We start from the raw sequence: 26,590 nt of genomic DNA, 5'->3' as shown, positions 1-26,590 counted from the left end.
GTTGCATACTTGGATTAAACGAGAGAGAGAATGAATTCAAACAAATTGAGTGATCAAAATTATAATATTTAATATCTACAAATGTGTTGAAATTATAGGACAAATGGAACAAAAGTCAGTGATCATAATGTAGGTAACGTGAAACGGTCGGTAATAAGTAAGCATTGCTTAAACGACTAAATGTATATTCAGTGTTGTGTATTATTGCATCAGGGGATGTCGCATGACTTCTAGATTTTTCTTAGGTGTATAACTATAGGCATTTTATACATTTGTTACATAAAATGAACAACTGAATCACTGTCACCTGTATTCAGTAATTGCACCTAGAATTTTTTTTATATATTGTAGCAGACTTACTTTTTTTTTTTTAAAGAATCACATACCAACTAGATGTAGATAAAAGATCTCTATATTTATATGAAATAGTTTTAGTGTTTCTAAACCTTATTCACATTTAGCCTCTTCTGAATTACTTTTTGACTTGAGTTGTCCAGGTCCTGTTTTTCCACAGATCTTTTATTCCATCAAGAATTTTGATGATTCAGTATTTCTTGAGGATGCTCAATTATTTCTGGGATTTTTTTTCCAGGCCATTGACAACTCATTCTGGAATTTTTGACACTAGTGCTTCCTTAATCTTACCAGAAGATGTCAATGGAAGTTTTTCAGGTAATAACCAGAACTCAGTCCTTCTTCAAATGGTTTGTAAAAAGCTTTGCTGACTGAAATGTTAAGGGATTGCACTTGTTCAGTGATACCAGTAGGAATAACAAGCCACTGTACTTTCCAGGGATCTTTCTCAACTGTGCATAGAATGAATAGGGAAATGACATACTTGATGAATTACAGAAAGCTCCAGCATGTCTATTCTAGATGACTTTCAGCCAAGCTCACCTGTGTTTCTTTCCCTGAACTATTGGGGCATCTTTCTGCTCTAAGGAAAATTAACTGAGAGATTCTGGGAATCACTCTCCCCTAAGGGGTTTTATGTCAAATTGTATGTAACTATGACCTTGGCAATGACAGTTTTGTCATTGGGCTAATGGAAAATTTAAGTTATAGCATGATTTCAGAGATGTCTGATTCCTTTCAGTTGACGTATCTGAGATTGATTCATCCATGTTGGGATTTTTCAGCCAGAGAGGACAGCATACGACTCTGAAGGGCTGTGGAAAGTTTAAAATGACAATTTAGGCAAAAGAGTAGGCCAAGGCATCATAGGGCTTCGAAAGTATTTTCGCCTTTATTGAACTTTATTCTAAGGGAGAGTTGCTATAGGATTTTAAGCAGGGGGAGGGCTTAAATCAGATTTTCTTTTTTTCTTTCAAGCACACAGTCATGTGAATCAAGTGATCAAAGTAGATATCCCTGGTAGCGGAACAAAATGGCATTGTGTCCTTGCCGTTGTATCACATCAGGAGAAGTCAATGTAAAATCATCATCAATGTAAAATTGTTGCCAATTTTACAAAAAAAAAAAAAAAGATTTATCTAGAGTATAATCTTGAGGCAACAAATAGATCCTGGTTGTGGGTCATTCTGCAAAAAGCTTGCTCTGAACTTTTAAAAATGTCCATGTTGTGAAGGACCATAAAAAGGTGAAGAGGTGAGTAGTTCTAGATTAATGTGTGTGCAAAGTTGTCTTTGGTAGGGTCCTGGAATTTTTAAAAAAGCCATAAGGGTATTTGTGACATTTGGGGAAATACATAATATTAGTGTTTAATTTGTTGGGTGTGATAATGGTATTGTAATTGTGTAGGAGAATATCCCTCTTTGTAGGAGCTACATGATGGAAAGTTTTTTTGGGGAGCTAAGTATTTACAGTTTAGTCTCCAGTTTTTCAGGGAGCGGGGAAGTATACATAAATATAAATAAAACAAATGAAGCAAAATGTTAGTTTTTTTTTTTTTTTAATAGAGGTACTGGCGATTGAACTCAGGACCTCGTGCACACTAAGCATGCAGCTCTACCACTAAGCTGTCTCCACCCCCCTAAAATGTTACTGATTGTTAAATTTAGGTAGAGGATGCTTTTGATTTTCAACTTCTTGTAGGTTTGTAATTTTTCAAAATCAAAGGAGGGTAGAGCAAGCATAGTATAAGGTCAAGAGCTAGAGTCTGACTCTTTGATTTAATCCTTTGGTTGTAAGCTCAAACTTCAACGTTGTATGTGAGGTGATGGTCTCTTGTGAAAAACCTTCAGTGAAGTTGATTCATCTAAAGTACCTGAGGTGTTGGATAATTTTGTGAAGAAATGTACTATTTTTTTAGTTATGGGTGTGAATGTACTGTTTTTTTTAGTTACAGGTGTGGTGAGATTGGATTAAGTATTGTGGTCAATCTTCCAGTAGCCTTTTGGTAATGAAAGGATTATTTTGGGCAGTTGAGAATCCCAGATCACTAAAATGTGTGTGGGTAGGTGTTTTTAAAATCTTTTTTAATCCTGAAACTTTTAATTTTGTTTCAACAATTGAAGTCTTCTATTTTGAAAGGCCTTTCAAAGGCATCTACCCAAGTAAGTTTAGTGTTGATGAAATTCAGTTTCCAAAATCATTTATATATTTTCTCAGACATCAGCAGAACATTATTTCACTCATGTAAGCAAACTTAAAAATAATAACGCTTTACCCCTTTTAATAAGGCACCAAGATATTAAAAAAGTAACTTTGAAGGTAGTCTTCCAAAAATACGATGCATATTTATATTACTACCTTCTGTAGTGCTAATTGTCTTGGAGTTTGAAAAGACCTACCATTTTAGTCCTGTTACCAGGGAAGTAACATTTTCTTTGTCTGTAAAACAGAAATACTTTATGAATAAGAAAATATGTAAAACACCTTAAATAATAGGTACAAACTAAATATTAATTCCCTTCTTTTTCTTTATTGTAAAATGAAACATAGATAAGGAAATCTACACGTAACGAGTGTTCAGTTGAGTGAATTAGAAGTTGTGTGCTTTTTACCCAAAATATTTAAAAAATTTTTTCTTTAAAGCCCCATAATACTATTAAGAGGATGTCTTGGGATTGGTCATTCTGTGTTCATAGTCAAATTTTGATTCATATTCTTTCATGCTTTGCATAATTTGCTTAATGTCTTTAGCTCACTTAGAAATAATACATTCCAGTTTTGATCTGTTGAGTATGTCTTTCTGACTTACTCTCTTTAGAAATATTATTTTATTCCTTATTTCCTTTTTTACTTTTAGTAACTTTGTATGGGATTTAACTTCTCTGCTTATTGTTTCTCTTTTATGTAAATTTAATCTCTTGAATTTTTAGAACGAATATTCAGATAATGTCTGCAACTTTTGATAGAGTTCCCTCTTATGTTAAATCATGGCAGTTTGTTTTCTGAGCATTCCTGGCACTGATTCATTCTCCTTAAGTCTGGCCCTTCTGTTTTCCTTTTGCCTTGTCCTTATCCTACTTAATTTTGATTCTGCTCCCAGCAGTTGCTCCTTACTGTGAGCTCTGACCTGGAAGGGAGCTCTGGCCTGTTTGTTGCCACCTGTGCACCGTTAAGAGTGGGCACACTTCCCAGTGCAGCTACTGTTCTTACATTGGCCCCTGTGCTTTCTAGCTAGTACCTGTTGGCTATTTTGGAATTCTATCCTCAGATTCTTTTATGAGACCTGGTTGTTACATGAGGCACACAGCTGCTGTTAACACTAGGGATTGTGACTGTTTAGTTCCCACCAGCTTGCATTTTGGGATTCTTGGGGGAATAACTTGTCATTTAGTTATGTATGTCTTGGGTTTTGGTTTGCTGTCTGGTTGTTCAGTGATATTTGGGAATTCAAGAAGATCCCCAAATGATGCCATTTCCATCTTTTTTTTTTTTTTTTTTTTTTTTGGAGGTGGGGAGGTCATTAGGTCTAGTTATTTATTAATTAGGTTTTTTTTTTTTAATGGAGATAACTGAAGACTGCACCCAGGACCTCATGTATGCTTAGCATGCATTCTGTTACTTGAGCTATATATACCCTTCCCCAGTGCCATTTCCATCTCTACAGAATCTGCAAGATTCTTTTGCTTTATTCTTCAATAGGGTTCTGAATATGGTTTAGTTTTTCCTTAATGTTTTTTTTTTTTGCTGTCTTAAAAGATATCTTTATGAACATCACTTACTTTATTGTGATTACCTAGGTCACTTGAGAGGGGGGTTAACCTTAAACCTTTAGACTTTCGTTTTTACTTTTTAATAGATGCTATAAATAGATAAAATAGGTTTTTCTGTCTTGCGATGTGGAATTTCATTTGTCTCTACTATTGATGTGACTACTGAGCTATTTTTCTCATTAGGCTACTTTTTCTAATCTGGTGAAGTTTTGTAAGTCTAATGATCAAACTTTCAACTTTATGTGAAGTAGGAGTAAATAGATTCAAGGTTTTTAGGGAAAGAGAAAGAAACTTTTGCTTTTATTACTGGTGACCTTTTTGCTTTTCCCTGAGTTGTTGAAGCTTTGTGCTGGATAGGCAAGTTGATAGCTGAGGTAGAAAGATATGAGGCCAAGGATACCGTGTTTCCTCAGTGATCTCTGGTGTCATTTGATTGAACATTTTAAAACATACTAAGGAAACAAAACTTTTCTTTTAAAATCAATTTATTTAAGTAAAAATTTGTTGATTTAAACAAATAGACAGTCCTTGCTGCACAATAGTAAAATGATCATAAAAATGATCTTACCAGCTGAAACCATGCAAAGCAATCTTAAAATCAATGGAAAAATTACGATGGTTTTGTGACTTTTACAAAACTTTGTTGACATATTAAGTCTTACTATTAATTATAAAAGGATAGGGAAAATAGTGAAACTACTATTTGGTATGACTTAAAACATTAGAAACACTGAGAATTGCTTTTCTTTTTAAACTACTCTTGATAAGTTTTTTACACAGTGTTTCCCTTCAGATCTTTTCTGTGCTTTGATGGTTTTCAATATTTTATCCTTTGCATGTCATGAAATATCTCAGAGTTTCTTTAATTGGGAATAATTCCCTGGAGTCATTTCCTCTGGGACATTGTCATCCTTTTTATCACAACTGCTTCCCTCATTGATGTTGATAAGTTTTCCTTCACTAAGTGGGTCTGACTGCACATCTAGAGGGGCTCACACAGCAGCAGTGCCAACATTGCCGCGGCCAGCTATTTCTTCTATAACTCCATTCACGCTGGACTCGAATTTCACTTCCAGCATATCACTTTTCATTTCTTTGCTGCACTTTGATTTTGCTTGTCAGACCACTTCTTTGGTTTATCCATATGTGTAAAATGTGATGTGGACTTACCGCCGGACAACAAGGAGGCAACACTACCACACTCTTGGCTGTTTGTTGTGCAGTGACTAGTCACCAACAGACTTTGAAAGAAAGAACGGGCTTGGTCACTGATCATGATGTTCACCTGCTGTTTACTTGATAACTTGTGGATTGATGAGCAAGGTTTGTACTGTATGTAATTACAGTTAATATATGTTAACTGAAATTTGAACCATGATGTTAGGGACTGTTTTTCGTTAACTAAACCTTGATATAAAACATAGCATGAAATTCATGCATTTCAAAATTATACATAGTGAGAACTCTGCTTGTAATATGAAAAAAATAGGTTGTCCTTGTATTTGATGAAAATTTTGAAGGTGATAATGGAACCGTATCAGAAACTTACACAATAACATAGTAATCTTTTAAAAATACTTTAATCTTTACTAAAAATAGATTAAGAATTTTTAGATAAATTCCTTAATCTTAAAGGGTGTGTATACAGAAAGACTAAAGGTAATGGTATGAAAGGAGAAAGTTTTAGCATTTCTTGAACTAATATATTCTATAAACTTCTGTTTTCCATGATCTGATTTTTCTACATTGTTCAGTGTTCATGTGATTAAAACCTTCATTTTTGTGATCTGAGTAATTCCTTCTGGACTGTGGTTAGGTCCCTCTCACAAATCCTCCTCTGTAGATGTGGCTATGATTGTTGCTTTTTCGCTTACTGCAGAAGGGTGAGTGGTGGTGTGAGGTCTGCATCTCACATAAATGGAGACGCAAGAAGGGTGAAAGGATTGTGTAAGTGCCTTTAAGAACTGGTTTATAAGGTTTTCTAATGTACAAATTTTACAACTGGAGGGGGGAAAACTCCAAAAATACATCTGTTGTAAACATTTAGAACATACTGAAGAGTCTAAAAGACAAATTTTAAATAGCTTACTAGTTTCGTTACTCAGATACAGCCTCTGTTAATCTTTTAGTGTGTAATCTGTCTATACATTTTCTTCTCATACATATACACTCTTGCACTTTTACACAAAATGTTTTGAAATGGGATCATATTGTATATGCTTTCTCCAAGTGACTTTCCAGGGTACATAAACATTTTAAAGCTTTTTCTCATGTAAAATTTATAAAAACAGGAGAGAGACTAAAGTAAACACAATGTATGTATCACCCAGTTTCAATGATTTCAGTACGTAGGCAATCTTGTTTCATCCATACCTACCTACTTTTGCTTTATTTTGAAACCAGTTCCAGGTAAATATTTTAGCACACTCCGGCTAAATATTTCAGCACACAGAGTTAAGGTTTTACGTTTTTCTGAATTGCTCTCCCAAAAAAATGTTCTCAATGCACACTTGTCAGAGATAAGATTAAAAAATGTTTTTAAAATTTTACTCTTGTGGGTTAGATGCATATGTATAATTTTTCTCAGGTAATATAAAAATGCTAGTAAAGTGAATTTGGGCATGCTTATACTCTGGCAGGGAACTTTCAGTTCCTCATCAGTATGTCCCTCACAGGGATGCTGTGACTATTAGATAGGGCGGTCATATAATTTATTGTCCAAACTGGGATGCTTTTGAAATTTGAAGGAGGCACTATTAATGATAATGCCAGTATAACAGGCATGGCATAAACCAGTACTATATTTTGACTTAGCTGGGTTGTATGCTTACCCTATTACTGGATAATGTGCAGAAGATTCTTTAAACATGAAGTGACTATATCATGTAGTCAATAGATGGTAGCTTTTATTTATTCCTGTGGATGAATATATGTAAAACTCTTTCCTTTAAAAGAAGTATTTTGAGTTGGCAACTCAAAATCCTAAATTAACCATTTTTGTTTCTGTGTGTTTTTGGAGCTGCTGTGATCACAATTTTTGAAAGTAGCTCTAATTTTTATAATTAAGTAGACATTTGTGTTAATATTTGCAGCTGGAGAATGCCGGAGGAGACCTTAAGGATGGCCACCACCACTATGAAGGAGCTGTTGTCATTCTGGATGCGGGTGCTCAATACGGGAAAGTCATAGACCGAAGAGTGAGGGAACTGTTTGTGCAGTCTGAAATCTTCCCCTTGGAAACACCAGCGTTTGCCATAAAGGAGCAAGGGTTCCGGTAGACTTTTCACTTACGTTTTTCTGAGAAGGTTGAGCTTAGATTGTGGGATATTTTATTATTAATTTGCCAGGGTGCTGAATTTTTTAATGAAAATAAGACATGGAATGGTTTTACAAGAAATTTCTCATGGCTCTGATTTAAAAAAAAAAAAAGGAAAAGATTGCCTTAATTTTAAATGCACAGTTACAAGAATTTATCATATCATATTTTAAATATCTTATGTTTTATAGGATTTCTCGGTCAGGCTTAGATTTACTATTATGGTCATTCACTCATTCATTGATCCCAGTGCATTTGATCAAAGGAACATATATAATAGCTAGAATACCTGGATTAGATCCTGTGTACAATATGTCTCTGCTTCTTATCCCCAGAGACTAGTTTCTAGTATGAAGACTTCCTAAGTCTAATATAAGGGCTAATTCCACAGCATGTACTCTTAAATCTAGTCAAAACGACATCTAACTTACATAGCTTTTTCCTTTAACAACTATTTCGGGTTGATGCAGTGTCTTCTCTCATGGAATTAATGTTCATTCTTTATAAAGAGCGTTATTCAGAAGCAGGCAACTGCAGTTTATATCCTTAAATGGCTCTTAAACCTTAATGCTATGTTTCTTTCAAAATATAATGTGTTCTTTTTAAAAACACATTTTTTTCCATTAGAAAAATGGTTAACTTTAAAACTCCATAGACGTGTATAAATTTTCTTGTGATTCTTATTTCTGAAATAGAGTGAATTGGAAATCAGAAAAGGCAGGCTTAAATTTAACCCTATTCTAGTTTTAGGATGCAGATTTAAAACAGCTATCCCTTTTAAACTGTAGAATTTTAGGGCAAGAAGGGATCCTTTGAGTTCATCTAATTCAACTGTCTTGATTTGCCAGAGAGAACCAGTTTTAAGGGAATCAAAAAATTGCAAGAAATATGAATGTTAAATCCAAGCTCCTTCATTCCCGCCACCACAAACAAACAAAACAAACAAAGCCCCAGCAAACTAATCTAGACCAGATGTTTTAGAATAGGGTAACCAATTCGTGGTAATAGAAGTCTAATTTTTTTTTTTCTTGTCACCTAATTACCTGTTCATAAATGGTTCTTAGGTCCTGCTCATGCCTAGAGCTTCTTCTCTGTGTAGAAGAGTAGGAACTATAGTACTGAGGCCTTCATTGCTATAATCCTTTTTGCTGAGATAGCTATTTGACACCCTTTTTCTAGAATAAGTTTTAGGTTTATGACATGAGAGACATCTTAACCTGTTTTCAGAACCTTCATCTGTCTAATACATAAAATTGGTATCGAATGCCTTGGGGGGCTTACTGGGCCTGGTAATTGCAATTTAATTTCAAAATAATAGCACAATAGAAATAGAAAACTCAGAATGGGTAATTAGCTCATCTTAAGACTTATTGAGATAAGAATTTTCATAATTGGTTTAAGTGCTGCTTGAGTTTTATCCTTGACTAAGTCCATTGCCTTTTCTTTTTAATAGTATTAAGAATCTTACAGCCTTGAGTTGTTTAGCAGATTAATGAGGAATGCTGGGCAGTCCCATGGTGCTTATCCTTTATAAAACTAAATAAAACATACTGAAATTCTAGAGATCTTGATTATTAAACATGTTTTATAGAATTCTATCTTCTGCATTTTTAAGGAGCTATGTTATATATTTACCCTTTGGGCTAACCCCGCATCCCTTTAAAATTGTTATCTTAAAGATGTCCCATTTATCATCTGAGTAGGTTGTTATCAGTTTCTTTTGCCAGGAAATAAGCTAACTGATGTAATGTGTACCATAATTCATGTTACCAGTACAAAGTTCAAAGATTAGGGCTTTTGCGCTCCCTGAAATTATTGTTATATATTAAAAAACTATATGCTAGCTTGTAATTTTTATGAAATTGAGTTACATTATTTTTCTGGATGTATTATAAGTCTAACATTTTGGTTTATATGTTTTTATGTGGCAAGCAACTGCTGATTATAAAGTGAATTGTAGTCCAAATTTATTTGTAAGTAGATTTTAGTTAGATCTTGGAATGCATTTTCTTTTAGAAATACAGATAAATTAGAATTTCTACAAATTCAAACTTAAAAAGAGTTTGAAAATACCTTAAATTGAGTAAAGAGCATAAGTATGCCTGTACTGTGTAACTGGGCATGTGTGGCAAACTGGAGAGCATGAGTAGTCTGAAGGTGCAAGTCTCCCTGTGATTCCAGTTATTTGTAGCCACGTGAGGGTGAAGGTCCAGTGTTGACAGGTTTTCCCCCCTCCTTTTTCCTAAAGGAAACCTCAAAATCTGAATTTTTATGTAAAATTCAAAATATTTGAAGTATTGTAAAATTCTTTTGGTTGAATGCTGAGGACCAAAGTTAGATGTATCAGAGGTTGAGAGATATAGGCCTCAGTGTTCAACTTTCTTTATAATAATAGTTCTATTCCCAAATTAACCCATAGAATGTTCCATAAATTATAATGTAGCTAAGTAATAATTTTGACTTGGGCTCTGAGAGCAGGGCATGTGAGGCAAATCATGTTAGCTTCCATTCCTGGGTCACAGGTAAAACTGTTGGGAACGTTGGACAGGTTTTAAACAGGCAAAGTTAGGTAATTCTTCACATTCTCTGCCATTCTTTATTGTAAAGTATTGTGCTCTGAGTCTTTCAGGGCCTTCATAATACTGTCAGTTGTCCTCCTGTGACCTACTTTACTCCTTACCTTGCAGAAGACCTCTGTTTTCTCCGTCTCCTTTGAGAATTCTTGTTTACTTTCTCCATTGATGAGGAAAACAAAACAAATTCAGGCTAACCTTCATAGATACATTGGTGTTACATATTTGGACGTTTGTGCTTATTAACGGGTGATTGTTTAATTGATAAACTTTCACATATTGCAATAAGTAAACATAATTAAGCTGTATAGGAGGCTGTTAATTAGCTGTGATTGAATCTGGATCTGCTACAATACACTGGAAACATAACAAAATCTCAGAACCTGTATTGAGTCTTTTTCTCAGTGGTACATGCAGGAGAGGGCATAGACTTTGTATAAAAATGAGCAGCTAGAGATTCTTCACTGATTCTCTTCCTTAAATCTACAGTGCCATTATCATTTCTGGAGGACCTAATTCTGTGTATGCAGAAGATGCTCCTTGGTTTGATCCAGCAATATTCACCATTGGCAAGCCTGTTCTTGGAATTTGCTATGGCATGCAGGTACATATATCTGTGAATTTGCCTTGAGTTGCCTTAATTTTTTTCTGTATCACTCCTACCATACTAGTATTTTTTGTCTTTAGAGTATTTAGGATATTTAGTTGTATGAGGTAATTTGTTTATATTACAACTGTTTATGAATACTAGTATGGCAGAACTGACCTGAGAGGGGATTTTTAAGAGAAGAAGCTAATTATATTACTGCATACAACAAAACACTGTCCATTAAAAAACAAACAAACAAAATTTAGACATTCAGACATACATAAAAGTTGCAGAAACAGTACACAGAGCTCCTGTACACTTTTACTCAATTCCCCAATTGTTGGCATTATTAACCATTTTGAGAGTAAATTGCAGACATGATTTCTGTTACCTGTATTATCTAAGCACTAGGATTCTCTCCTATGTAACCACAATACAGTTATCAGAATGAAGAACTTAATATTGATTCATTGTTAATGTCTAATCCACAGACTCCATTCACATTTTACTGTTGTCTCATTAGTGTCTGTTATAAGTCATGAATTCAGTCTAGGAACGTATATTGTCTTTAGTTGTCATGTCTCTTTGCATTCCTTTAGTTTGGAATCATTCCTCAATCTTTCCTTCTCTTTTGTGACCTTGGCAGTTTTTTAAGAAGTACATTTCAGTGACCTTGTAGAATAGCTCTCAATTTTGGTTTGTTTGATGTTTCCTTATTGTTAGATTCAGGTTATGTATTTTGGGGCAGGAATGCCACAGAAGTGATGCTGTGCTCCTGTTAGAGCATCTCTTTAGGAGGCACAAAATGTCAATTAATACCATGATAGGTGATGTTAATTTCCATCATTTGGTTAAGATGGTGTTTGCCAGGTGTCTTCACTGTAAAGTTAGTTAATTAATTATATCTAGGGAGTAGCCAAGATGGTGAAGTAGGAAAACCCTAAGCCCACCTCCTCTCACGGGCACATGAAAATTTCAACTATTTATAGAGCAACTGTTGACAAGAATCTAGCAGAAAAGATCTTCTACAACTAAATAAAATAAAGAAAGAACCACAACAAGATGGGTAGGAGGGGCAGAGTTGCAGTATAGTCAAAACACATACCCCTAGGTGGGCAACTCACAGACTGGGAGGTTAATTACCACTGCAGAGATTCTCCCCAAGGAGCAACAATTTGGAGCCCTACATTGGACTCCCCAGCCCTGGGTCGTGCAGTGGGGAGATGAGCTCCCACAATGTTTGGTTTTCAAGGTCAATAGGGCTTACTTTAAGGAGAGCCAGGGGGCTGTGGGAAATGGAGACTCCACTCTTAAAGGGTACAAACACAATCTTTAAAAGATCCAAAACCCAGGGCAGAAGCAGTGATTTAAAAAGAGCCTGGGTCAAACCTACCTGCACATCTTAGAGAGTTTCCCAGAGAGGCAGGAGGCAACTGAAACTCACCATGGAGACACAGACGCTGGTGGTGGCCTTTTTTTTTTTTTCTTCCCCATTTTTTTCATTTTTCAGTTTAAGTAGAATTGTTATAATTTGAGTGCACATATACAATATATTGCATGTAAATACATATACACAATATACTGCACATTTAAAAAAATTTATATATATGTACTGTTCATTGTTTCTAAGAATGTTTAGAGCTTTATCTTTTTAAACTTACATAGTTATCAAAAGAATTAAGCCAACCACAAAGTAAGAGTTAATTCAGAAAGATACATACACCCCGCTACTAACAGCAGCATTATTTATAATTACCACGATATGGAAGCATCGTAAGTGCACATCAATAGATGAATAGATAAAGAAGATGCAGCATATATATGTAATGGAATACGACTCACCCATAAAAAAGGATATTCTGCCATTTGTAGCCCTTCATTCACTTTCTTTTTTTTACTTCAAAAACCAGAATTTTATAACTGGCATTAACATTTCCATTGCATTAAAAACAACAAAACACCTAGAAGTGAACTTATCTGAGGAGGTTACCTATACTCTGAAAACTGTAAAACATTGATGAAGGAAATTGAAGATGATACAGAGAAATGAAAAGATATCTTGTGCTCTTGGAAGAATCAACATTATCAAAATGGCCGTATTTTACCCAAAGCAATCTACAGATCCAATGCAACCCCTGTCAAAATACTTATTGGCATTCTTCACAGAACTAGAACAAACAATTCCAAATTTACCATAAAAGACCCTGAACTGCCAAAGCAATCTTTTGTAGGTCTTTTTTTGCCTCTTCTTTTTGTTATCTTTTCTTGTGGTTTGATGACTAGAGAAGGTCCTTTAGCATTTGTTGTAAAAGCTGGTTTGGTGGTGCTGAATTCTTTTAGCTTTTGTTTATCTGTTAAGCTTTTGATTTCTCCATCAAATCTAAACAAGAGACTTGCTGGATAGAGTGTTCTTGGTTGGTTTCCCCTTTCATCACTTTAAATATATTGTGCCACTACTTTCTGGTCTAGAGTTTCTGCTGAAAAATCAGCTGATAACCTTATGGGAGCTTCCTTGTATGTTACTTGTTGCTTTTCTCTTGCTAATTTTAATATTTTCTCCTTATCCTTAATTTTTGTCAATTTGATGACTATGTGCCTTGGTGTTTTCCTCTTTGGGTTGATCCTGTGTGGAACTCTCTGCACTTCCTGGACTTGGGTGACTGTTTCCTTTCCCAGGTTGGGGAAGTTTTCAGTTAACTCTCCAAATATGTTCTCAGGTTCTTTCTCTCTTTTTTCTTTCTGGGACCCCTATAATGTGAATATTAGTGCACTTCATGTTGTCCTAGAATTCTCTTAAACTAGCCTCATTTCTTTTCATTCTTTCTTTTTTCTATTCTGCAGTATAAATTTCCACTAATCTGTCTTCTTCTGCTTCATTTAGTCTATTTTTGGTTCCTTCTAGTGTGCTATTCATTTCAGTGATTTTATTCTTCAGCTCTGGGTATTCTTTATATTTTCCAACTCTTTGCTAAAAACTTCGCTCTGTGCATCTGTACTCCTTCTGAGTTCTCTGAACATCTTTGCCATCATTACTGTAAACTTCTCAGATAAATTGCCTATCTGCTCATCACTTATTTCTTCTTCTGGGATTTTATCTTGTGCCTTGGCCTGGGAAATATTCCTCTGCCACCTCATATTGTCTATCTATTTGTATTTTTAGGTAGATTAGTTACGTTTCTTAACCTTGGAGAGGTATACCCCCAGCAGTACACTCCTCTCTTATCACAGGCCAGGGTCCAGCCAGTCCCAGTTTAGAGTCTGGCCTGTGTTTGTGGATTCCTTCCACAGGCTTTGGGATTGTTGTTTTCTTATTTCTGGTATCTGCTCCTGGTGGATGAGGCTGAACTAGAGGATTATATAGGTTTCCTGGCCACTGCTGGATGAACCTTGGTCCTGCACCTCTGGTGGATAGGGCTGTGTCTAGAGGCCTTTGTGGTTTAGGAAGTCTGCTGATGGGTGGGGCTGTGTTCCCACCCTGTGTGTTGTTTGGCCTGAGGCTTCCCTACAGGCTATTGGGTGGGACTGCGTCTTGGTGCTAATGATCCAATCAAGATGTCAGCCTCCAGGAAAGCTCATGTAGATGAACACTCCTGGAATGTGGGGGTGGTGGAAGCCATTTTGAGGAGCTCACTCTTCCAGGAGCACAGTGGTGTTGGCAAAGATCATTTTGGAATCCTCTCTCTAGCTTATTAGTGCTGGGAATGGGCCCCACCCACCAGCCTCTGAGCACCGGTGCTAGAATGCCTCAGATCAAGCAGCTAGCTGGGCAGAAACACAGCTCCACCCACAAATGGGCCAGGGATTAGGACCCCCTGACCACCCAGCACCCTGGGATCTGGACAACCCACCAGAGGGCCCAAGGCTTGGCCCCGCCTACCAGGGGGTTGAAACAGCTCTGGGACGACTTGGGACCCTTAACCAGCTGCCCTGGGATCTAGCCCCACTTACTAGCAGGCCAACATCAGTTTTGGGACACCCTGAACCCCATAGCCAGCCATGTCAGGGGCCAGCCTGGCTCACCAACAGGCTGACACTATCTGGTACCCCTGGCTCTGCAACCAGCACTAGCCCTGGGACCTCCGGGGCTCTGCAATCAGCTGCCTCATATCTGTCCCTGCCCACCAGCAGCCTCTATGCAGGGCAAGGCCTGGCAACAACCAACAGGACTGGGGACGAGCCATGCCTGCCCGACTGCACACAGTAGTCAGCAGAAGAGCACAACAGAAGAGCATGTACAACCCACTTCAGGGGCACCCCTAGAACATATAGCTCTGGTGACTAGAGCAGGGTGTGCTGCTGGATATTTATCTGAAGAAAACAAAAATACTAATTAGAAAACGTGTACCTTTATGTTTATTGTAGCATTATTTACTATTATTATTAGTAGCCAAGCAACCTAAGTGCCCATCAACGGATGAGTGGATAAATAAGATGTCACACACACACACACAAACACACGGAGGAATGTTAGTCAGTCATAAAAAAGATTGCAATCTGCCATTTGCCATTTGCCATAACATGGATGGACCTAGAGGGTATTATGCTAATAAGTCTGACAGAATCAGATTGATATGTGGAATCTAAAAAACAAAACAAATGAACAAACATAACAAAGCAGAAACAGAGTTATTACAGAGAAGAAGCAAGTGTTTGCCAGAGGGGAGAGGATGGGAAGAGGAGAGAAATAAGTGAGGTAAATTAAGAGGTACAAACTTTCAGATGCAAAAGTCATGAGTATGAAGTGTACAGTGAGAAAAATAGTCAATTCTTAGGTAGTATGCTGATGGATGGTCATGAGACTTACTGTGGTGATGACCTTGAAATGTTTAGAAATACTGAATCAGGGTGTTGTGTAACAGGAACTAATACAGTCTTGTAGGTCAATTATACTTCAAAAAGTAACTCAGAAAAGAGATCAGATTTGTGGTTACCTGGACCCAGGGTATAGGGAGAGGGGGAATTGGATGAAGGCAATCAAAAGGTACATACTTCTGGTTTAAGATAAATGTGTACTAGAGATGTAATCTACAACATGTATAAATACAGTTAACACTGCTGTATGTTATATATAAAAGCTAAGAGAATAAATCCTAAGAGTTCTTGTCAGAAGGATAAATATTTTTTCTGTTTTTTAAAAATTTCATAACTATATGAGGTGATGGATGTTCACTAAACTTATCATGGTAATCATTTCATGACGTATGAAGGTCAAATCATTATGCTGTACACCTTAAACTTCTATAATATCTCAATAGAACTGGAAGGAAAAAATAAGTATATGTTCCTTGGAGTCGTATCAAAAGCAAGACTAAATAGAGACTAATTGAAGTCTTCATATACGCCGGTCTTCTATGAGTTAAATGTTTGGAAATCTGTTTTGGCTACTTTGATACCTTTTCTGCTTCCTTCATTTTCAAACAGTGCACTATAGGCTTATCAGATGAGTGTGATTATTGAGTAAGAAAGATCTTACTGAGCCAGTAACATGATGATTTCTCATTTATCAAAGAATGATTTATTCAGTAAGATCTATTTACTGAGGAGGTGACAATATAAATAAATACATTTAAGAAAAGTTATCCCTGGTTCCTGTAATCAAAATTATTTTCTAATTGAGATAATTTTTGACAATGTGTCTTATTTAACTACATCATCTGGAAATTGAGTTGGCTAGGAAAGTATTCCCTGAGTTAAATAGTATTATTATTAATTGACATGTTACAGTATTTTGCTTTTTCTAGTGTCAGAAGCAAGTTCTTTTCAACTCAGAATTTTCTTCCATGATAAGAATAGCCAAATAAATATAGTAATTATGGATTCATTTGTTTGTGAATTGTCTTGACCTCTTTTCTCTGTTGCCCATCTTTTGGCTTTAATATCCTATCTCCACAGCACAGCTTTCTGCAGACTATTCCTTTGGGGCCAAAGCTTGGAGGAATTTATATCTGCCTAGTTTTAATACCAACTTAGGTACTTTCTAAGCTCAGAGTACCTTTTAAAATGCTTTTAAATTAAACTCAGATGTAAGTATTAAAGAAATCTTTATTTTAAACAGATGAATTAATTTAAAGTACATTAAGTGGAAAATTTGCCAGTGTTTAATAGAAATTAACCTCAGGTCAAATTTCTAATCTAGTTTTGTTTTGTAACTAGGCCTTTTAAGAACTGTATAATTATATATAATAATTCCAAGTTATCTACATTTCACAAACTTCCTTTATTTTTTGGGCACAAAAATAACAGCTATTCTAAAAACAAGAAATATAAATGATTAAATTAGCAAAATAAATTGGATAATTTTCTTTTGATTTATATTAACATCAATTTATTTTCTTTTGGAACAGATGATGAATAAGGTATTTGGAGGTACTGTGCACAAAAAAAGTGTTAGAGAAGATGGAGTCTTCAGTGTTAGTGTGGATAACACATGCTCGTTATTCAGGTATTACAGATATTTTTAGATAAATAAGAATGTTAGTAGATTAACTTAAAGCTGGGAATGTTATTCTTCAAAATTGGAGATTCTGTAGTTCTGAGACAAAATTAAGGCTACAGTAGTGGCCAAAGGTGTTAATTGTCATATTTGTCTTCCAATTGAGTGTCAAGATGGCAGAGGATGGTGATACTAATAAGGAATAAGAAAAGCACTTAATGATATAATTTAAAAGCACTACTTTCTTGGACCCCCATTTGGGATTACGTATTGTGATGCCAGCATTTGTAGTTTTTCCCTTTTCACTCCTGTGAATTGTGGTTCTAAACATTACAGTGACACATGTGGCAGCTGGAAGTTAAACTGTCCTGCACTTGTGTACCTCTGCCTCTGTTCCATGTTCTTGCTCTCGGTACTTAGCAAGGTACCCATTTGCTGGACTCATTACTAAACATGTGTTTTATTTCTCTCTTCTTCACTTTCTCTACTGTACCTGAGCATAACTGTACCTGATATATTCTCTTTTAAATACAGCAAGTGCATTAATTGCTTTTATTGCTAGGTGATAATCGATTAGGTACAGTAGCTTTAATATATTTAAAAATTGGTGAATGAGCTGTTCAGTAGCTTCTTACAGTCATTTATTTTCTTTACTTAAAAAAATAAAAAGGCTGAGTTTTCATTCAGTTTTCTCAAAGACTAGAAAACTTAAGCTTTGGTCACTTGCTTTCCTTTTCTGGGTTTTCCCATGTTTTGAGTATTGCCCATTTAGGTGTACTGGTGTATTGGTGGAGTTACTTTTTTTTTTTTTAACCTAAATTTCATTTTTATTTAAAAATCACATTTCCCCCTAACTGTATTAAATCTGTAAAATGCAGGCTGATATCAACGACTGAGCACATGTAGTTTTTATTTTCATTTCTTATAGCTGTGCTAATTATTATTAGTTACAGATTTGTTTATTTACAGATATTCTTAAGGCTCTATTGAGTTGTGCCGAAGTTAATTTTTAGTGAATAGTTTTCTCCAAATTAGACATATCAGAAATTTTAAAGTCCAAGTTAAGAATTTGTTTTTATTTGAAATGGAGATATGATCCCAGTTTTTACACAAAATTGGCTGTGGCTGGCTCTTCTTCAATATTAGAAGGAGCAAAGATAAAAGTATCTGTGTTCAAAGATTCTCATTTTTCAAAGGAATATTAATAAAAAAGCAAAAGTTGCTCAAAATAATTTTATGAACTGAAGCTACTCATTCCCAAAATACATTTTGATATCCGATGCTTTTTCTACTTCATAATGGAGAAGTGTTGCTTGCATTCAGCTGTATTTCAAGTGACTGCTTGTGAGAACTGCTTCAGGAATCTTGCTGGTGGTATGTGATACTACAAGAGGCTTTAAATGTAAAGATCTGGCTAAGATTTAAAGTTTTTCTGTGTTTCTAATTGTAAAATTCTGGTACTCAGTTACAACCTACACTAATCCTTCCTAACAATGGTAATGATAATAACCACCCCAAAATATCCTTTTGTCTTTAATGTACTTTATCTTCTTGTTTTATTTTTAATTTTTAATTTCTTAATCTTATTTGATACCAAGTTCTTGTTCAGACTTTTTCATAATGTAGAAAATACCTTTTTATGGTTGATTGGTTTGAATCTGAGTCCAAAGAAAGTTCACACAGTTGCATTTGATGTTACTTACATCCGTTTTAAACTATGCCATTAATGATGGCTGTTCTTAAGATAAATCCCAACAGAGATGTAATTTTGAAATTATTAATTTTATGGCCTCTTGAAACTTTTTCTATGTGTATGGTTATACCACCAACTTTATATGTTTCAGTTTTCAGTTTTTATGGATTGTCTTTTTTTGAGATTACATATTATTATGGGTTTTATAATGGACAGAATAAACAAATTCTATCAGTGTTGCACTGTTACATACTTTCTCTATTTTCTTGATTTATACATAGAACAAGCTAGTATTTCTAAAGCCCAAAACTTCTAATTATAAGAAGAATAAGTTCTAGGAATCTAATGTACAATGTGTTGGCTGCAGTTAACAATACTGTATTTGTACACTTGAAAGTTGCTAAGAGAGTAGATCTTAAATGTTCCCACCACACACAAAAAATGCTAACTATGTGAGGTGGTGGATGTGTTAACTAACCTTTATTGTGGTAATCATTTTACATTATGTATATCAAATCATCACATTGCATATTTACATAATGTTATATGTCATTTATATCTCAATAAAGCTAGAAACAAAGCAAAATATTCCATTAATCTTGTCTTATAATTAAGCTATTTGTGTATTGTGTTTTATTTTTTATGTGTTTAGGGGCCTTCAGAAGGAAGAAATTGTTTTGCTTACCCATGGAGATAGTGTAGACAAAGTAGCTGATGGATTCAAGGTTGTGGCACGTTCTGGGAACATTGTGGCAGGTGAAAATTCTAAAACTTTTGCAAATTTAATTTTTAAAAGTTTATCTGAAGAGTCTAAGCTATGTTTCTGTACGAGGTACAGTTTTTGATGTTTCTTATTTTGTAAAGATAATGTAAATGTCATGAGGTCAACCATTAATTTACGAAAGGTATTTATTTAATATTAGAAGGATTATTTAGAAGTCACTAGTTTGCTATAAAATACTTTTAAAAATGTTTATTCTGATATGTTTTTCAGATATAAAATACAGCTATTACAACTCAGGAAAAATTTGAGAACTGTCTTTCTAGCATGCTATATTCATAATTGCCCCCCCCCCCCACCTTTAATGACTTTCTTAGGTATATATAGGCATGTATATACCAGACTAAGCATTCAGGACATTTCTCTGAACCAGGGTTGGCAGACTGTTACCTGTGAGTCAGATCTATCTGTAGTCTGTTTTTGTTTATTTCCAGGAACTAAGAATGATTTTTACCTTATTAAAAGGTAGTAATAAAAGACAGGGACTTGTATGTATGTGTCCCACCAAGCTTAAAATTTATACTATCTGGCCCTTTGTAGGAAGTTTGCCAACTCACGTTCTAAACCATTTTTTGTTCTCTCTCTCTCTTTTTTTTTTTTTTTTTTTTTGAGGAAAAGGAGTTGATTTTCTGACAGTTTCTGATTTTTCCCTTGCTTGCTTGAATAATTGTAACATAAATAATCACCAGTAATCCTGGATATCAGTAAAATAAAAAAGTGAGTTTATCAGTGAAGTTCTTGTTTGAAATGCCACACCTGAAAAATTGGAAAAAAGATTTGTGAATAAATTGAATTGAGTAATTTGCCTGCAATTCAATGATAGACTAATATATTAGCATCAGAATTATCAAGAATGGTTTTCATGTTGTCAGGTTTTAATTTCATATGAAAGATCAAAAGTGGTAGGTAGGTTTATTTATTTTTATTCACTCAGCAAATATTTGCGTACCCACATATGCCAGGCAAAGTTCCGGGTGCCAATGAACAAAATGGACAAAAATCTCTGTTTAATGTGCTAGTTGGTGAGGGCAGGGGTGGGTTATGGATGGGTCTGACAGTACACAGATAAATGCAGAATGTCAGATGTTAGACAATGTTGAAGTTCATTGAAAAAACAGAAGAGAGGAGTGTTGTGAAATGTATGATTAGGGTTGAGTTACTCTTTTATATAGGATATTCTGAGAAGGTGTTTCTATTAGACGATATTGGACATGGAGGAAGTAAGTGCTGATCTCTCTGGATATTTGGGGAAAGAGTATATGGCAGTACAAAGCTCCTGGAATGGGACCATGTTTGAGGAGCAGCAGGGAAACCGTGTGGTTAGAGCAGAGTAAGCATAGGGGAGTGTGGTAGTTGAGGTCAGAGAGATTTTGAAAGTTAGAACTTGACCTTTGAGGCCATTGTGAAAATGTTGGCTTTACTCATAGTAAGGTGGAGTTTTGAACAAAGGAGGGAGAGACATGATCTGATTTCAGGATTACCCTGGTTATAGTGAGGAAAAAAGAGACAGAGTTAAATGTAGAAGCAGAGAGACCAGCTAGAAGTCTATTATATATTACAGTAATCAGGAAAGGAGACTATGTGCAAGGAACCGGGTGGTGGAGGTGCAAGTGCTCAGGGGTGATTGAATTCTCATACAGATATTTTACATATTTTGTTAGACTGATACCTAAGTATTTCATTTTGGGGGGGAGGTGCTAATATTAATTGAATTGTATTTTTAATTTTAAATTCCACTTTTTCATTGCTGGTACATGGGAAAGCAGTGAACTTTTATGTAATTGTAATCACTTACTGATTCCAAGTGTTTTTGGTTGATTTTTTCAAATTTTATATGTAGACGATCATGTCATCTGTGAACAAAGTCTGTTTTATTTCTTTTTTCCCATTCTGTATATCTTTCATTTCCTTTTCTTCTCCTATTGTATTAGCTAGGACTTCTAGTATGTTGAAAAGCGGTGGTGAGAGGGAACATGCTTGCTTCGTTTTTGATCTTAGTGGGAAAGTTTTGAGTTTCTATGGTTAGGTATGATGTTTAGCTGTAGGTTTTTTAAAAGATACTCTTCATTAGTTGGAGAAGTTCCCCTCTATTCCTAATCTGTGGAGAGTTTTTAATCATTAGTGGGTGTTTGGATATTTTTCAGATGCTTTTTCTGCGTCTGTTGATATGATCATGTAATGTTTCTTTTAGCCTACTGATGTGATGGATTACATTAACTGATTTTTGAATGTTGAACTAGCCTTGCTGGGATAAATCCTGCTTGGTCATGGTGTATAATTCTTTTTATACATTGTTAGTTTCATTTTTGGGGAGGATTTTTACATCTGTGTTTATGAAAGATATTGGTGTTTAGTTTTTTTTTTTGTAATACAGTAATGGATTCATCTCTTCTTTGAGAATGGACGACTCCTTTATATTTACATATATATGTATATATGCCTCTATTCTTGATAACTTTTCTTGGCTGAAGTCTGCTCTGATATTAATATAGCTACTCATGCTGTCTTATAATTAGTGTTACCATGATAATACTTTTTTCTGTCTATTGTCTTTTAATCTGTATGTGTTCTTATATTTAAAGTGCATTTCTCGTAGACAATACATATTTAGGTTTTGCTTCTTGATCCACGGTAACAATCTCTGTATTTTATTGGTGCATTTAGACCATTGGTGTTTAAAGTGATTGTTGATAAGATTGGATTAATATCTTTCTTATCTGTTACTGTCTTATATTTGTTGTTTTTGTTCTTTGTTCCTATTTTGTTTTTCTGTTCTTTTTCTGCCTTTTATGGTTTTAATTGAGCATTTTGTATGATTCCATTTTCTTTTTTCATAACATGTAAGTTATACTTCTTTTTTTTTTTTTTTTTACTTTTCTCAGAAAAAGTTGCCCTAGATTTTACAATATACATTTACAACTAACCCAGGTTCACTTTCAAATAATGTTACACCACTTCACAGGTAGTGTACCTTATAATAACAAAATAAAACTAATTCTTCCCTCTTATTCCCTTTACATTGCTGTCATTCATGTCACTTAGAAGTAAGCATGAATAAGATTATCTGTATATATAAGCATACATAACTATACATTGTTGCTATTATTTCGAATGAACTTATCTGTTAAATCAATTAGGAAGGAAAAGGTTTTATTTTGCCTACATTCCTTTTTTGATGTTCCTTTTTTTAGGTAGATCCAAGTTTTTGATCTTTATCATTTTTCTTCTCTCTAAAGAACTTCTTTTAACATTTCTTGCAAGACAGTCTACTGGCAACAAATTGCCTCAATTTTTGTTTGAGAAAATCTTTTATTTTTCCAGTACTTTTGAAGGATAATGTCTCAGGGCACAGACTTCTGGGTTGGTGGTTTTTTTTCTCCTAACATTTAAAAAAAATTTAACTTTTCCTGCTTTATTGAATTATAATTGACAAAATTATAAGATATTTAAAGTGTACAGTGTGATGATTTGATGTACATATACATTGTGAAAGGATTTTCCCCCACTGAGTTAATCTAACCCATCCATCACATCACATATGGCTGATCCTTACACAGCACAGGCTTTAACTGTGTGGGTCAATTTATATGTGGATTTTTTTCACTAAATCACAGTACTGTGTAATCTGTGGTTGGTTGAAATTGTGGGTACAGAAGGCCAACAGTAAAGTTGTATGTAGGTTTTTGTTTGCACTAAGGTTAGGGACCCCTAAGCCCCACATTTTTCATTTTTCAAGGGTCAATTGTATTTCCTTTTCTTTTTCTTTCTTTCTTTTTTTTTTTTGGTGAGAACATTTAAGTTCTACTGGCTTAGCAAGTTTCCATCATCTAATACAGTGTTATCAGCTATAGTCACCATATTATACATTAGATCCTCAGACTTTATCTTCTGAGAGTTTGTACCCTTTTACCAACCTCTTTGTATTCACTCCATCCCCCAACCCCTGGCTGCCACTTTTCCATTTTCTGTTTAGAATTCAGCTTTTTTTTTTTTTTTTTAAAGATTCTACTAAGTGATATCATGCATTGTTTGTCTTTCTCTGTCTGGCTTACTTAGTTTATAGCTCTCTAGGTTCATCCATGTTGTTGCAAATGACAGGATTTCCTTTTTTGAGGCTGTGTACTATTCCAGAGAGTGTGTGTGTGTATTCTGTCTGTTTGTCTGTCTGTCTATCACATTTTCTTTATCCATTCATCTGTCAGTGAACACTTAGTATGTTTCTACACCTTGGCCATTGTGAATAATGCTACAGTGAACATACAGATATTTCTTTGAGATTTTGCTTTATTTCCTTTGGATATATATCTAGTAGTGGGATTGTTGGATCATATGGTAGTTCTATTTTTAATTTTTTGTGGAATCTCCATATTGTTTTTCATAGTGGCTCTGCCAGTTTACAGTATACATTTCTACCAACAGTCTACAAGGATTCACTTTCCTCCGTATCTTTGCCAGCATTTGGTATGTTGTCTTTTTTATAATAGACATCCTAACAGGTGTGAGGTGATATGTCATTGTGGGCTTGATTTGCATTTCCTTAATGATTAGTGGTGTTGAGGACCTTTTTATGTACCTGTTGGCCATTTGTAGGCCTTCTTTGGAAAAATGTCTATTCAGATCCTTTGCCCACTTTTTATTTGGGTTATTTGGTTTTTTTTTTTTGCTATTGAATTGTGTGAATTCTTTGTATGTTTTAGGTATTAACTTCTTACTGGATAGTTTGCAAGTATTTTCTCTCATTTCATAGGTTGTCTTTTTGTTTTGTTGATAGTTTTTGCTGTGCAAAGACTTTTTAGTTTGAGGTGGTCCGATTTGTTTATTTTTGCTTTTGTTGCCTTTTCTTTTGGTGTCAAATCCAAAAAACCATTACCAAGGTCATTGTCAAGGAACTTTGCCCCTATGTTTTTTTCTAGGAATTTTATGATTTCAGGTTTCATATTAAAGTCTGTGATGCATTTTGAATTGAATTTTGTGTATGGTTTAAGACAGGGATCCAGTTTCATTCTGTTACATGTGGCTATCCAGTTTTCCCAACACCATTTATTGAAGGGACTATCCTTTGCTCATTATGTATTCTTGGCTCCTTTGTCATAAATTGACTGTATGTCTGTGGGTTTATTTTTGGGCCTTTGATTCTGTTCCATAGGTCTGTTTTTATCCCAATACCATACTGTTTTGATGACGCAACCTTTGTAGTATACTTTGAAATGTGATGCTTCCAGATTTATTATTCTTTCTCAAGATTGATTTAGCTATTTGGGATCTTTTGCGATTCCATACACATTTTGGGATTGTTTTTTATATTGTGAAAAAAGTTATTGGAATTTGGATAGAGATCGAATTGAATCTGTAGATTACTTTGGATAGAATTTACATTTTAACAATATTAATTCTAATCCTTGGACATGAAATATCTTTTTATTTATGCCTCCAGTTTCTTTCATCAAGGTATTAGAGTGTTCCGTGTACAGATTTTTCTCCTTTTTGGTTAAATTTATTCCTGTTTTATTCTTTTTAATTTTGTTGATGGGAATGTTTTCTTATTTCTCCTTCTGATAGTTTGTTGTTGGTGCATTCACAGTTGATTTCTATATGTTGATTTTTCTATCCTGCAACTTTGCTAAAATAATTTATTAGTAATAATAGTGTTTTGGTGGAGTCTTTAGGGTTTTCTAGATGTAATGTCACATCATCTGCAAATAGAGACAAATAGACAGTTTTACTTCTTCATTTCCAGTTTGGATCACTTTTATTTCTTTTCCATAACTGATTGGTCTGGGTAGGATTTCCAGTACTATGTTGAATGAAAGTGACCAGAGTGGGCATCCTTGTCTTGTTCCTGATCTTAGAGGAAAGGCTTTTCACCATTGAGTGTGATGTTAATTGTGGGCTTGTTGTATATGGCCTTCGTTATGTTGAGGTACATTCCTTCTGTCTCCAGTTTGTTGAGAGTTTGTGTCATGTATGGGTGTTGAATTTTATCTGTTGCTCTTTCTGCATCTGTTGAAATGACCATATTACTTTCATCCTTCATTTTGTTAATGTGGTGTATCACTTGATTGGCAGATGTTGAACCATCTCTGCATCCCTGGAATAAATCCCACTTGATTATGTCATGTGATCCTTTTAATATATTGTATTTGGTTTGCTAATACTTTGTTGAGGACTTTTTACAACTATATTTATCAGAGATAATTGGCCTGTGATTTTCTTTTCTTGTCATCTTTTCTTGTCTGGCTTTGATATCCGAGTATTGCTTGCCTCATAGAATGAGTTTGGAAGTGTTCTTGTCTTTCTTATTTTTTTGGAAGAGTTGGATAAGAGTTGGTATTATTTCTTTAAATGTTTGGTAGAATTCACTGGTGAAGCCATCTGGTCCTGCCAGTTTTGGGGAGGTGTTTGATTATTGATTCTGATATGCTTTGAAGGCAGAGGCAAAGGATCTGCTGTTGGATTGCATGTGGTGTGGGAAAGAGAGATAGACAGTTGAGTTTTAACTTCCAAATTTCTCAGCCTAAACAATCAGAAGGATGGAATTTCTGTTTATCTGATGGGAGGGAATGCAAGAGTTTGAGCTAGCTTATGAGGTTCTAGATGCCTTATTGAACATTGAAATGAAGGTATGAATAGGCAGTTGTATATTTGAGTCAAGACAGTAGAAGAGAAAACTGGGCTAGAGAAATAAATTGGGGGGTATACCAACATATGGACAGAATTTAAGGTCATGAGAGTTTGGGATCACTCAAAGTGTTTTGAGAAGAGATGTAAGGGCTGAGTACTTGGTGACTTTCATGTGTAGAGATGGATAAGATGAAGAGCTAGCAAAGAAGATTCAGAAGGGATAAGAAATGAACCAAGAGAGTGGTGTCCTAGAAGCTGAGTAAAGAAAGTGTGAGGTTCCCTGATAGAGTACGATGAGTATAAGTTTGGGAGTCTGGCAGGCCTGATTTTACTACTTAACTAGCTGGGAATTCAGGCAAGTTTCTTGATATCTCAGAGCCATAAACAGGGGCTGTATGTAAAAACATCTAGCCTAACATCTGCTGCTTTATAGATAATAATTTGTCAGAAACATTAATCA

At 34.9% G+C, this 26,590-nt stretch overlaps 1 protein-coding gene across 3 annotated transcripts in view; it reads left to right on the top strand.

Moving 5' to 3' along the window:
* GMPS (guanine monophosphate synthase) overlaps positions 1-26,590 on the top strand; it is a 62,355-nt gene that overhangs the window by 12,358 nt on the left and 23,407 nt on the right. For 2 of the 3 annotated variants that reach the window (XM_074369082.1, XM_074369090.1), the window contains exons 2-5: positions 7,217-7,398; positions 10,503-10,617; positions 16,947-17,044; positions 19,381-19,484. In XM_074369082.1, coding sequence (XP_074225183.1) covers positions 7,217-7,398; positions 10,503-10,617; positions 16,947-17,044; positions 19,381-19,484 — 499 coding nt within the window. Of the gene's footprint in view, positions 1-592; positions 673-7,216; positions 7,399-10,502; positions 10,618-16,946; positions 17,045-19,380; positions 19,485-26,590 lie in introns of all 3 variants that reach the window. The other variant, XM_074369095.1, reaches the window with a different exon arrangement.

This window comes from Camelus bactrianus, chromosome 1 (genome assembly GCF_048773025.1).
Source record: "Camelus bactrianus isolate YW-2024 breed Bactrian camel chromosome 1, ASM4877302v1, whole genome shotgun sequence".
NCBI lineage: Eukaryota > Metazoa > Chordata > Mammalia > Artiodactyla > Camelidae > Camelus > Camelus bactrianus.
This window is presented reverse-complemented; position numbering and strand designations above follow the sequence as displayed.